This window comes from Cherax quadricarinatus, chromosome 27 (genome assembly GCF_038502225.1).
Source record: "Cherax quadricarinatus isolate ZL_2023a chromosome 27, ASM3850222v1, whole genome shotgun sequence".
Classification (NCBI taxonomy): Eukaryota; Metazoa; Arthropoda; class Malacostraca; order Decapoda; family Parastacidae; genus Cherax; species Cherax quadricarinatus.
Genome location: NC_091318.1, coordinates 29,241,605 through 29,254,925, shown reverse-complemented (window position 1 = coordinate 29,254,925; position 13,321 = coordinate 29,241,605). Strand labels below are relative to the sequence as shown.

General features: G+C 37.9%; 1 protein-coding gene across 2 annotated transcripts in view; it reads left to right on the top strand.

Moving 5' to 3' along the window:
- The window catches only part of LOC128691161 (proton myo-inositol cotransporter), a 41,225-nt gene extending 28,378 nt beyond the window's left edge, over nt 1–12,847 (top strand). Inside the window, exons 9-13 of one of the 2 annotated variants that reach the window (XM_053780008.2) lie at nt 3,435–3,704; nt 4,509–4,617; nt 7,340–7,478; nt 7,745–7,897; nt 9,528–12,847. In XM_053780008.2, the coding sequence (XP_053635983.1) occupies nt 3,435–3,704; nt 4,509–4,617; nt 7,340–7,478; nt 7,745–7,897; nt 9,528–9,670 (814 nt within the window). In that variant the 3' untranslated portion in view covers nt 9,671–12,847. The remainder of the gene's footprint in view (nt 1–3,434; nt 3,705–4,508; nt 4,618–7,339; nt 7,479–7,744; nt 7,898–9,527) is intronic. The other variant, XM_053780009.2, reaches the window with a different exon arrangement.
- Nucleotides 12,848–13,321: the final 474 nt, after the last annotated feature.

Below are 13,321 nucleotides of genomic sequence, written 5' to 3'. Positions count from 1 at the left end.
GGCAAGTGATGTCATCTGCACAACAATGGAGGTTCCTGCTGGTCAGCTGCTATCAACTCCTTCAATTTTGTAACTCCTTCAGGAACTTTATCATGCATTCAAGTTTTTATTTTCTTTTTCTTTTAAGACTTGGTATTCCCTCTTTTTTCTTTAGTACAGTATTATGGTCATAACAAGTCTGATGATGTTAGCTACATTCACAACACCAACAGCTGGGGATTGACCAATTTTTTCTTACTTTCAGTATTTACTTAATCACTCTTTTATGACCTTATCACTACACTGCTGTTATAACGAACTAACATATGTATTTGTTAATATTTGTTATTATTAGCTGTAGCAGAAATGTTTAATTCTTTGCAGTGTTCAAGAGTAAACACATGATGTCACCGTCTAATACCTGTCCGAATAGCCATTCCAATATGCAGTCATGAATGGGTTTACATTATTTATACTGTAGTTTAATAGAAAATAATGAACAAACAAAACACTCACCACACTGAGTGGTGGGAGGGCTGGCTGCCAGTTGCAGGGGTCGGAGGGAGGGTAGTAGGGACTCACAGGTGGTGGGAAACTTAAATATGATTTGACGGCTGGGAATTTGGTGGCTGGGAATTTGGCGGTTGGGAATTCGTGAATGTGTGAAGCCCGTGAAAGTTCAAAACGTGAATGTTGAGGGAGACCTGTATAGGAGAAAGAGAAGAGGGCCAAGAACACTTCCCTGTGGGACACCAACTGTAATTGGTTGTGCGGAAGAGTTTGCCCCATTTGCGTACACATATTGGCTTCTGTTGCTGAGGTATGACTTGAGGGAGTGCCCTCTTATACCATAGTGTGACAATTTTATGTGGAGCAAGTCATGGTCAACTGTATCAAAAGCTTTACGTAAGTCAATGAAGATCCCCAGTGGGACTTCTTTTTTCTCTATTGCAGTGTATATATGTTCTAGCATGTGTATAATAGCATCATTAGTATTTTTATTAGGCCTGAATCCAAATTGGCAGGGGTTGAGTATGTTTTGGGAGATGAGGTAGGAGTAGATTCGTTTATGAATTAATTTTTCGAAGATTTTTGAGAGAGGGTGTAAGTTGGATATTGGCCTATAGTTATTCAACTCTGTTTGGTCTCCTCCTTTATGGATCGGGGTGACCCTTGCTATTTTGAGAATTGTAGGGAAGGTGGAGGATTCAATGGATTTGTTAAAGAGTGTTGCAATGATTGGTGATAGCACTTGTGACACTTTTTTGTATATAAAGGGTGGTAAGAGAATGGAGCGAAACAGAATAACTTCAAGAGTGTATCAGTCTGTAGTGGAAGGAAGGCGGGGTAGGGGTCGGCCTAGGAAAGGTTGGAGGGAGGGGGTAAAGGAGGTTTTGTGTGCGAGGGGCTTGGACTTCCAGCAGGCATGCGTGAGCGTGTTTGATAGGAGTGAATGGAGACAAATGGTTTTTAATACTTGACGTGCTGTTGGAGTGTGAGCAAAGTAACATTTATGAAGGGGTTCAGGGAAACCGGCAGGCCGGACTTGAGTCCTGGAGATGGGAAGTACAGTGCCTGCACTCTGAAGGACGGGTGTTAATGTTGCAGTTTAAAAACTGTAGTGTAAAGCACCCTTCTGGCAAGACAGTGATGGAGTGAATGATGGTGAAAGTTTTTCTTTTTCGGGCCACCCTGCCTTGGTGGGAATCGGCCAGTGTGATAATAAAAAAAATAAAAAATAAAAGGGTGGTAAGGTATTGTGTTAAGGATGCTCGAATACAGAAGTTCTGCATCTTTCACCTCCATTTCCTTTTTTGTGTGAATGATGGTGAAAGTGTTGAAGGATGATGAAAGTGTTTCCTTCTTTTTTGTATCACCCTGCCTCAGTGGGAGATGGCTGACATGTTGAAAAACAAAAAAAACAGAAACTCCACCCAGTGGCTTGCCCCAGTTTTCCTCACATCCACGTTACTTCTTCATTTAACATTATTTTCATTGTATATTATTTTCTTATTCATGTCTTATTAGTTATGTCTTTTGCTGTTTACTTTGTTTCTCCATTTGTATGATTGTTGAGGCTCTTCACATTCTACACAATCTCGCTTGTGTACACTGATAGCATAATCTTTACCCATGTCATAACCAAACTACCATATGTAATTCCCTGATGAATATTTCAAGTGTCCCTGGCAGTCTTCAAGCTGGCACTGGACAAGCACCTAAAGTCAGTTCCTGATCAGACGGGCTGTGGCTCGTACGTTGGTTTGCGTGCAGCCAGCAGCAACAGCCTGGTTGATCAGGCTCTGATCCACCAGGAGGCCTGGTCACAGACCGGGCCGCGGGGGCGTTGACCCCCGGAACTCTCTCCAGGTAAACTCCAGGTAATAACGTCTGAAGACAGTTAAAATGGTGCCAAAAACTCTAAAAGATTTTACTTGTGGTTGCTTATTCAAAGATGAATTTTTAGAGGAAGCAGAGCTTCAGAGGCAGATAACAGTAGATTCTTATTGTTACTTCCCAGTATCTTTTTTTTTTTTTTTTTTTTTTTTTTTTTTTTTTTTTTTTTTTTTTTTTTTTTTTTTTTTTTTTTTTTTTTTTTTTTTTTTTTTTTTTTTTTTTTTTGTGAAAAATAACAACACATTTACCATCAATCAATTCTTTATATTTGTTTAATTTAATGAGTTTTTATGTCAAACTTTCTTTAAGAAGTGCATTTTTAGTTGATCCATATGGTAATGCAGTTGAATGTACATGTAATACCATAAAATGGCATTGTGTTTTTAAGCCTTTCTAAAACTCCTATGGATTCAGCACTTTTCTCTGAGTATAATAATAATATAATAGTAACCAAAATTTCAGAAAAAGATTCTCTTGTTTAGAAAAGTTGCTGTCCTTGTTCAAAATCTAAAGTGAAATGAAAATTTTTCACTCTGGATTTTCCTGAATCTCGGAGATCATTCCTAATTCAGAACATATATATGTATTGGTACAGTATTCAGAATTTGGTGAAATCTTAATAAAATAGAGATTATTGTATGGTATTATCACATTATTAAAACAATACAAGGCTACATAGACTGCAGTATAACTAAAGTTGTACCACTTTAGAAAATGATCTCAAATTAGTATTTTTGTACTATTCCTTTCAAGATAAATTTCAAAGAACTTCATTTTGTCTTCATTACTAAAAACACACTGTTGCTCTGCACAATATTTTGCTCTCTTTGTCTTCTCTATTGATTTTGTACATTAATAAAAGATAATTAAGATGTTTTAATAGGTTTGCAAATTTTACATTTCTAATTGTAATAATGCAAAGCAGCAGTACTAGTCAGAATTGAAGTTTATTATGTAAATATGAATGCTTTTGTATTTTTTAGACATTGCTAATAAAAAATTAGCATAACTTTTGTTCATATAATATACTCTCACTACCTTTATTTCCTATCATGCAGGTACTACAGTGCTTCTATAATCACAATGGCAGGTGTAACAGATAAAACTCTTGCTATTTGGCTAGCTGCAGCTACATCATCAATGAACTTTCTTGGCACATTCATCGGTCTTTATCTCGTCGAGCGCCTTGGTCGTCGACTGCTAACATTAGGGTCACTGTTTGGGACACTGGTATCCTTACTTGTGTTGGCTTTGAGTTTCCAGATGGCTTACATCTACAGTCCAACAGTCTCAATGCCAGAGACTGATCCAATCTGCCAGGCTGAGAAGTAAGTTTTACAGTATAGTAATTTATTTAGCAATACTGTAGTTTTGCTTCATAGTGGTATTTCAGTGGAATAGTATGCAAAAGGATGTAGTAAGTGTTACAGTCACTGGAAGCTTTAAAATTTTTACAATAAATTAAATATAGCTTCTCCTCACTTAGCAACATACTGATTCACCGACGACTCAAACTTACAACGGGCTCTCTGACCAATATCGAACTTACAATGGGCTCTCTGACCAATATCGAACTTACAATGGGCTCTCTGACCAATATGCATACCTAAATAATGTACGTATATTAGAGCTGATTTCCTCTACTCCGTTTATTACAATATACAGTACACTACTGTATAAACATTTAAAAATATACCAGAAATGTTATAAACGGTGCAAAGGTGACATTAAAACAATTTCAAATATGGTTGACAGAAACCCACTACCATTATAGTATGCTCCTCTCTTAGCGACGAATTTGTTTACCAACATGGTCTTAGGAACGGAACTCTGTCGTTAAGTGAAGAGAGGCTGTACTAAAGACAGCATACCATGAGCTTAGATTTCTATCTGTAGCTAAAAATGGGTACTGTAATTGCATTTTAGAGTGTGTGCAGTCATTCCTATGAAGTTCCCTTAAAAAATACAGGATGTTGATTCAGTTCTAGGATTACTTATCTTTATACATTTTTATTGGAAAACTCCTTATGGACATGCTAAAACTATAAACAATTCATCTATCTTAGGGAGTTCCTACAATAATATATAATGTGTTTTATCATAGCTTTCATGTGCACCTCTTATGTTGGCAGTTGTGGTGTGTGTACCAGCAAATCTGCCTGTGGTTTCTGCTTTCTAGATGATGACTTCAACACCACTGACTCTTTCTGTCTTGCTGCTAATCATACATCCTACAATGAGGTATGGAAGTTCAAACATGTATGAATTGTATTAAAAGAAAAAGATTACAGATCTGCATTGATTTGTAAACTTTCAGGTTTTTATTGTAGTATAGTACAAGTATTAATTTTGTGGTAATGAAGTTTTCATTTTTTTTTTCAACACGTCGGTCGTCTCCATCCGAGGCAGGGTGACCCAAAAAGAAAAAAAAAATCCCCAAAAAGAAAATATTTTCATCATCATTCAACACTTTCACCTCACTCATACATAATCACTGCCTTTGCAGAGGCGCTCAGATACGACGGTTTAGAAGTCCCTCCAAACTGCCAATATCCTAAACCCCTCCTTTAAAGTGCAAGCATTGTATTTCCCATTTCCAGGACTCAAGTCCGGCTAACCGATTTTCCTGAATCCCTTCACAAAATATTACCCTGCTCACATTCCAACAGCTCATCAGGTCCCAAAAACTATTCGTCTCCATTCACTCCTATCTAACACGCTCACACATGCTTGCTGGAAGTCCATGCCCTTCGCTCACAAAACCTCCTTTACCCCCTCCCTCCAACCTTTTCGAGGTCGACCCCTACCCCGCCTTCCTTCCCCTACAGATTTATACGCTCTCCAAGTCATTCTACTTTGATCCAATCTCTCTAAATGACCAAACCACCTCAACAACCCCTCTTCATATTTCAATATAAATTGACCTTTTTTTTTTATCCTGGCTACGAGATTTGTTACTGAAGGTATTATGAATATCTTTCTTCATGCCTCCTGATTTTTCTGTATTTTATTAATTTTGAGGATGACAAATCTCTTGAATTACCACTTGTCAGTTATGTACTGCACTTGGCATTTAGCATCTTTAAAGCTTTCTTCCCTGTAAATTAGTTTATTATGGAAGATCTAGTTTACCAAATCTTAACAACACCCTCCATTCCTTAGACCTCAGACTTACTTTTAGCTAAACTACTACCCTTCGTAGTAATCTAGTTTGTACCTCTCCTCCTGCCACTGACACTTCTGCAGTCTACGCTGTTTCCTGCTTTTCTTGTCCTTTCCAATAGTTTGGAGAAACTGGCCACTCTCTTTCTGACAGATTTTAAGAATGCAAAAGAAGCATTAGCTTTGCCGACACTAACAGTGCATTTTTCTATCATGTTAGAGATCACAGTCATCCTATTAACTGGTCCTCTGCCAAAACTGCCTACCTTTCTTCTAGCCTTCACAATTGCCACCTTGTTGAAGCATTCCTTATACACAACTTTCCTAATATAAATTTTAGTCCTGGCTTTGTCTCTGTAGATCCCTTCCTTTCTCATTAAACTGTCACATGCTCCCAACTTCGGAACACTTTTGACTTGACCTAATTGTTATCTCCTCCTCTCCTTACCTCTTCTCTATTCCTATATTTTCTTTGCCTTTCCTGTCTTCTGCCTAAGTGGGCTCTGTCCTAAGGGTTTTGTCCCACTGAGATTTGGTTCTACCCTCATTGGCCATTAGTTCTCCTGCAATGCTCCTCTTTTCTCTTGTTCTTAGACAACCTCCACTATTACTTTAACTACTATTACTTCTACTGCTATCTCTTCACAAAGTTTTCACCCTCTAACCCTGTTTTTCACCACCACAACTACTACTACTGCTACATTCTTATTGTCACCTCTACCACAGTTGCACTACTTTTTCTACTACTACCACTTTAATACTGTTCCCTCCTCTTGTTATGCTACACTAATCCCCCCCCCCCTCTCATGTATACACAAATAACCCGCACTTTTCTTCTTCTTTCAACAAACCAGCCATATCCCACCGAAGCAGGGTGGCCCAAAAAGAAAAAGAAAAATTTCTCTTTCTAACTTTAGTAATGTATACAGGAGAAGGGGTTACTAGCCCCTTGCTCCTGGCATTTTAGTTGCCTCTTATGACACGCATGGCTTACGGAGGAAGAATTCTGTTCCACTTTCCCATGGAGAAATAACCCGCACATGGGCGAATAAAACTTATGATGATGTTTTGGTCTGACTTGGACCATTAACTCGTGTGACTAGTTAATGGTGAAAGTTGGACTGAAACACTGTGATAAGTTTCAGTTTCCTATGTGTGGGTTGTTTATGTACTGTTCTTGTCATGGCATTGTGCCTTTTTATTTATTTTCTTTTTTTTTTTTTGACATGCTCCCACCAAGGCAGGGTGACTTAAAAAAGAAACACTTTCACCATCATTCATACTTCCACTGTCTTGCCAGAGGCACTCAGATATGACAATCTAGATGTCACTCTAAACAGCAAATATCCCAAACCCCTCCTGTACATTCCACCTCCAGGACTCAAGTCCAGCTAACTTGTTTTCCTAATTTTTTTTTAATATGTCGGCTATTTCCCACCGAGGCAGGGTGACCCTTCACAAAATATTTCCCTGCTGACACTCCAACAGCATGTCAAGTCTCAAAAACTATTCATCTCCACTTACTCCTGTCTAACACTCTCATACATGTCTGCTGTATGTCCAAGCCCCTTGCACACAAAACCTCCTTTATCTCTCCCTCCCTCCATTCTTCTACAGAAAGATCCCTGCCCTGCCTTCTTTATTATGAGTATGATTATTATTATTATAATATTCAGAAAATGCTAAACCCATGTGAGTGTTAACATCAAGGAAAAGAAGTGCTGGGTGGGTTCATGTACCATAGAGGAAAGTCAGTGTTAATGTATTTATTGCTCCATAGCTTTCTACTTATTACCTCCAGATGAGTGTATCAGGACTGTGTGCAAATTCTTCACTGCTGGACTCTGGCACCGTGACCTTCGCTTATGATTGGTGCCCCTTCGCATATGCATGGGTCTCCTTGATGGGACTTGCCCTCTACCTCTTATGTTTCTCTCCAGGTGAGTCCTTTGCCACTTGATTCTAATTCTAATTTATTTATGAGTTAACCCATGTAGACTATTTAGTGTAAGGAGTGGTGGATGCTCAATCCTCTTCCTTCTTATCCCGAGACACGTGTTCTACTTATCAGCATGCTGACAGCTCTTTTTCTCTTGCAGCATTTTTTCCTGATCCTGCCTTAAATTTTCTGCAATTTGCTATGAATATTTTTTCTAAAACTTTCACATTTTTTAATCACTGTTTACAAGTGATTTTGCACTATCAGGTATGGGACCAATGCCATGGACCATCAATAGTGAAATTTACCCTGGGTGGGCTCGATCAACCTGTGTCAGTATTACCACAGCTGTCAACTGGGCTTCAAACCTTCTGGTGTCTCTCACTTTTCTCACACTCACAGAAGTTCTACTCAAGCATGGTATGTCTAGTAGTAAAACCTTAATATAAAAATTGTTTTTAAAAGCTTTTCAGTACTGGCATATTTCCTGTTAACAGTATTTTTAGCTTGTATTATTGTACATCACAATGGATTTTCCTTTCAATTCTTTAGTATTTTACTTGCAGAGCTATTATTGTAAAGCATATAAAGACTTGGTGACCTAAAATCTACTGTATTATTCTCATTCACAAGAGGTGTAATATTACCTGCATGTTTTGTTTAGCCAATACTGGCTTGTTTTGGACTGAAGAAGCACTTTTGTTAGCAAGGTATTTAACTAAACAAAAATGTATTTACCCTTGTAGCAACCAATTTGCCACACAATGTTATGTCTAGAGTACATCTGTATTCAAGCCATCACGCTTTTTTCTGAGAGTTATGTCAGCAGAGATGCCTATTGAAGGGTCTTCCAATCTCCGTTAACCTCAACCATGGATCCTCAATAAATTACTCCCTATCAGTTAACTTACTGGTAGGTAGTAGGTTGGTAGACGGCAACCGTCCAGGGAGGTACTACCGTCCTGCCAAGTGAGTGTAAAACGGAAGCCTATAATTGTTTTAAAAGATGGTAGGATTGCTGGTGTCTTTTTTTCTGTCTCATAAACATACAAGATTTCAGGTATGTCTTGCTACTTCTCCTGACACTCAGGTCACACTACACATGAATGTACAAGCATATATATGCACACCCCTCTGGGCTTTCTTCTATTTTCATACTAGTTCTTGTTTATTTCCTCTTATCTCCATGAAGAAGTGGAACAGAATTCTTCCTCCATAAGCCATGCGTGTCGTAAGAGGCAACTAAACTGCTGGGAGCAAGGGGCTAATCATCCCTTCTGTATACATTACTAAAGTTGAAAAGAGAAACTTTCATTTTTCTTTTTGGGCCACCCTGTCTTGGTGGGATATGGCCGGTTTGTTGAAAGTAGTAGTATTTAACTCTCTGCTACCTTTTGATTCATTCATAGGGAAGCAAAAGAAAATAAGGAAAGGAATGTCCTCCAACAATAGTGTTGATTATTTTTGTTATATTCATTGAGGCACAATAAACCTGTAGGAGCTGTACAGTTGCTAGGTAATTCAGGTTTCCTCCAAGGAAGGGGAGAGTAGCTTCAATTCTTTGGATCAAGACCCCCCATCACCATCATCAAGGCACTCTCTTTGATGTAAAGCTTCCTTTCTCCTGGATTTAGAGGACCATCTTCCCCACAGTCACAAGACCTGCTTTCTCCCCCATCTTTGGCAGCAAAAGTTAGGAAGGCACAGACAGTAAGAAAGAAATATATGAACTGGGAAGCAATTGGAAGTGAAGATAATATAGCAGATCTCTATCCACATGGTGCCATTTTTCTTTTCCCCTCGTAGTAATGCTTTGGTCATTTGACTGTTTTGCTTGCAAGTGTCTTAAAACTCATGGCAACAACAGACTCCTTTGTTGGCCCTTGAGCTACATGTTCAATGACTTCTTAGACAATGAAGCTTCAATCATTTTATGAATTTGTTGCCCATTCCACATTAAAACAGTTCTCTCTCTCTCTCTCTCTCTTTTCTTTTTTTTTTTTTAATCTGTGTGATGTAATACTGTACTTTAATGTATTTTTCTTTCCAGGTGCATTCTACTTGTACATGGGGCTTGCTGGACTTGGTTTTATGATTTTCTTCCTCCTGCTGCCTGAGACTCGGGGTGTGCCATTAGAAGATATAGGAAAATTATTTTCTGGGTCAATCTTCCATATATCAAGGAGAGTTTAATTAACATATAGACACAACAGCTTTTCTGAAGCTTATTTCTTAGGGGATTAAATTGTGTAAGTTATGCTTTTCTCTTCAGTATGAAAACGTATAAATAACATCTCCATTATATTTTCTTACATTCTTAAAGTTTCATTATATATTACTGTACCTTTTGACATTTAGGTACATAAGATTTTTATATATTGAGGGCATGAAAGCTCATGTCTAAACCAATTTTATATTTCTTCCACATGGGAATTACCATAATCAAGCTGTTAGTTTTCATGGCTGTGATATTTACATTGATATACTAAGACTGGAATAACCAAAGAAACTTGAATTGACACAGACTAGGACATTGTATAAAAATCATGTGTAATACACTATATCCTGTACATTATACATAAACCCTCAGTTTAATGAATTAATAGGGAGGGGGGAGATAGGTTGCTGCTAATGCCAATTTTCTATTGAATGCAAATGATAAGATTGTTTTTTGTAACTATAATGGACAATTCTGAATTTAACCCGTAAACGATCCAAACATATATATATACGTTTTTTCAACATTTGAAAGTATGTAAAAAAAGTAGATATTTTTTTTCTTTTTACATTTGAAAATGTGTAAAAAACTTTGATCTACTTTTTTTTTTTATGTTTGAAAATATGTAAAAAAAAACGTAGATCTACTTTTGGAGCACTACACATGTGAACGTAGATCTGCTTGGACCGTTTACGGCTTAATGAACTTTGCCTACTGTATACAAATATTATTCTGCCACAGATTTTTGTCCATTTGGTCTTAAATCCATTATATCAGGGGTCCATTAAGTTGAGGTTTCAATGTATTTCTGTGCAAAATTAAGATTTTTTTTAATATATTGTGCTTTAAGGTTGTTTAAGATAAGACATGTTTGCAAAAAAAGATAATTTATTGAGAAAATATTTTCACCTGTTAAGACTTTTATCAAGTCATACAGAGGATACAAATTGCACATATATGTACAAATGTGTACTGGCAGGAGAGGAGGTGAGGTGAAGAATTGTGGGTCTGTAGAGTACCACAGGAAGTAGACTGAACTACCATGTTGAAATGCTGGCAGGCTCCTGGATGATGTTTATTCCTGCACAGTTTTATTTCCAAGAATGTCCCTGTTAATATCATGTGTGTCAGTGGTTTGGTGTACTGTATAGGTATGACAGGCTCCAAGAGAGATACAGATATGTCTGTCACAGTCATCATTGTCATCAACTTATCCAACAAGGGTATGTTCACATATATGAATGATGGTAACCTACCTGGAAGTAGCTTACTCTTGGAATCTTTCATACATAAAATTCCCACTTGCCAAGCCACCAGCACATGCTATACTACAAGGCCCTTCTTGGCAATAAAGTTAACACACAATTTAGAAAATGGACAGATTGTCAACATAAAATAATGATTCCTAACTAGTCATAAGTTTGCCTGTGATACTCCAATATAGAAACTATGTATTGTACCAAAACAAAAGCATTTACATTGCTAAACTCACAAACTAGTATTTGTCACTTAGCATTTAGTCACTTAGTATTTAGTCAACTTACTCCACAATTTGTTATAATTTAGGGTTAAGAATTAATCTAAGTTTGCCCGAAATGCCTAGCCATGCTAGGTGTTCTAGTGGCCCCCTCTGTAATTAGTAATTTACTACATGAAAACCACACAATAACCAAAATCTGTAAACCCTGCATTGTAATCCTTATAGAGAATAAACTTTGATTTGATTTGATAGTTGTCCAGTGTACCTCCTGGAGTATGTCACTGACCAACAAGTTATCATTTTTCAACAATTTCACCCACCTCACATCCTACCAGTATACAGTAGGGCCCCACTTATACGGCGGGTTAGGTTCCAGGCTGTTGCCGGAAAGCAGACATCGCCGGAAGGCAGAATGCCATTTTTTTCCACTTATAAATGCATATAAATGCCAGACAACAAGTTTACACTAAATTATATTAAGTTAGTAATAGAACTAGGCATTAAAAACACACAAAGTAAAATACATTCACAGTACATTCATTACTTATCTTAAAGTATTTGTAATCTTAATGTAGGGAGAGAGGTGAGTAGTACTTATTTGTAGGAAGTCAGGTGCAGGTAGCCCAGATGTAGGTAGCCCTGGCTCCCCATCTCATATTTAATATACGATATTTAAAACATCCCAGAGAGGTAAAATACTCATACAGTACATACACTCATTATTTACCTTAAAATATGTTTTTTTTTTTTTTCAACAAGTCGGCCGTCTCCCACCGAGGCAGGGTGACCAAAAAAGAAAGAAAATCCCCAAAAAGAAAATGCTTTCATCATCATTCAACACTTTTACCACACTCACACATAATCGCTGTTTTTGCAGAGGTGCTCAGAATACAACAGTTTAGAAGCATATACGTATAAAGATACACAACATATCCCTCCAAACTGCCAATATCCCAAACTCCTCCTTTAAAGTGCAGGCATTGTACTTCCCATTTCCAGGACTCAAGTCCGACTATATGAAAATAACCGGTTTCCCTGAATCCCTTCACTAAATATTACCCTGCTCACACTCCAACAGATCGTCAGGTCCCAAGTACCATTCATCTCCATTCACTCCTATCTAACACGCTCACGCAGACTTGCTGGAAGTCCAAGCCCCTTGCCCACAAAACCTCCTTTACCCCCTCTCTTCAACCCTTTCGAGGACGACCCCTACCTCGCCTTCCTTCCCCTATAGATTTATATGCTTTCCATGTCATTCTACTTTGATCCATTCTCTCTAAATGACCAAACCACCTGAACAACCCCTCTTCTGCCCTCTGACTAATACTTTTATTAACTCCACACCTTTTCCTAATTTCCACACTCCGAATTTTCTGCATAATATTTACACCACACATTGCCCTTAGACAGGACATCTCCACTGCCTCCAACCGTCTCCTCGCTGCTGCATTTACCACCCAAGCTTCACAACCATATAAGAGTGTTGGTACTACTATACTTTCATACATTCCCTTCTTTGCCTCCATAGATAACGTTTTTTGACTCCACATATACCTCAACGCACCACTCACCTTTTTTCCCTCATCAATTCTATGATTAACCTCATCCTTCATAAATCCATCCGCCGACACGTCAACTCCCAAGTATCTGAAAACATTCACTTCTTCCATACTCCTCCTCCCCAATTTGATATCCAATTTTTCTTTATCTAAATCATTTGATACCCTCATCACCTTACTCTTTTCTATGTTCACTTTCAACTTTCTACCTTTACACACATTCCCAAACTCATCCACTAACCTTTGCAATTTTTCTTTAGAATCTCCCATAAGCACAGTATCATCAGCAAAAAGTAACTGTGTTAATTCCCATTTTGAATTTGATTCCCCATAATTTAATCCCACCCCTCTCCCGAACACCCTAGCATTTACTTCTTTTACAACCCCATCTATAAATATATTAAACAACCATGGTGACATTACACATCCCTGTCTAAGACCTACTTTTACCGGGAAGTAGTCTCCCTCTCTTCTACACACCCTAACCTGAGCCTCACTATCCTCATAAAAACTCTTTACAGCATTTAGTAACTTACCACCTATTCCATATACTTGCAACATCTGCCACATTGCTTCCCTATCCA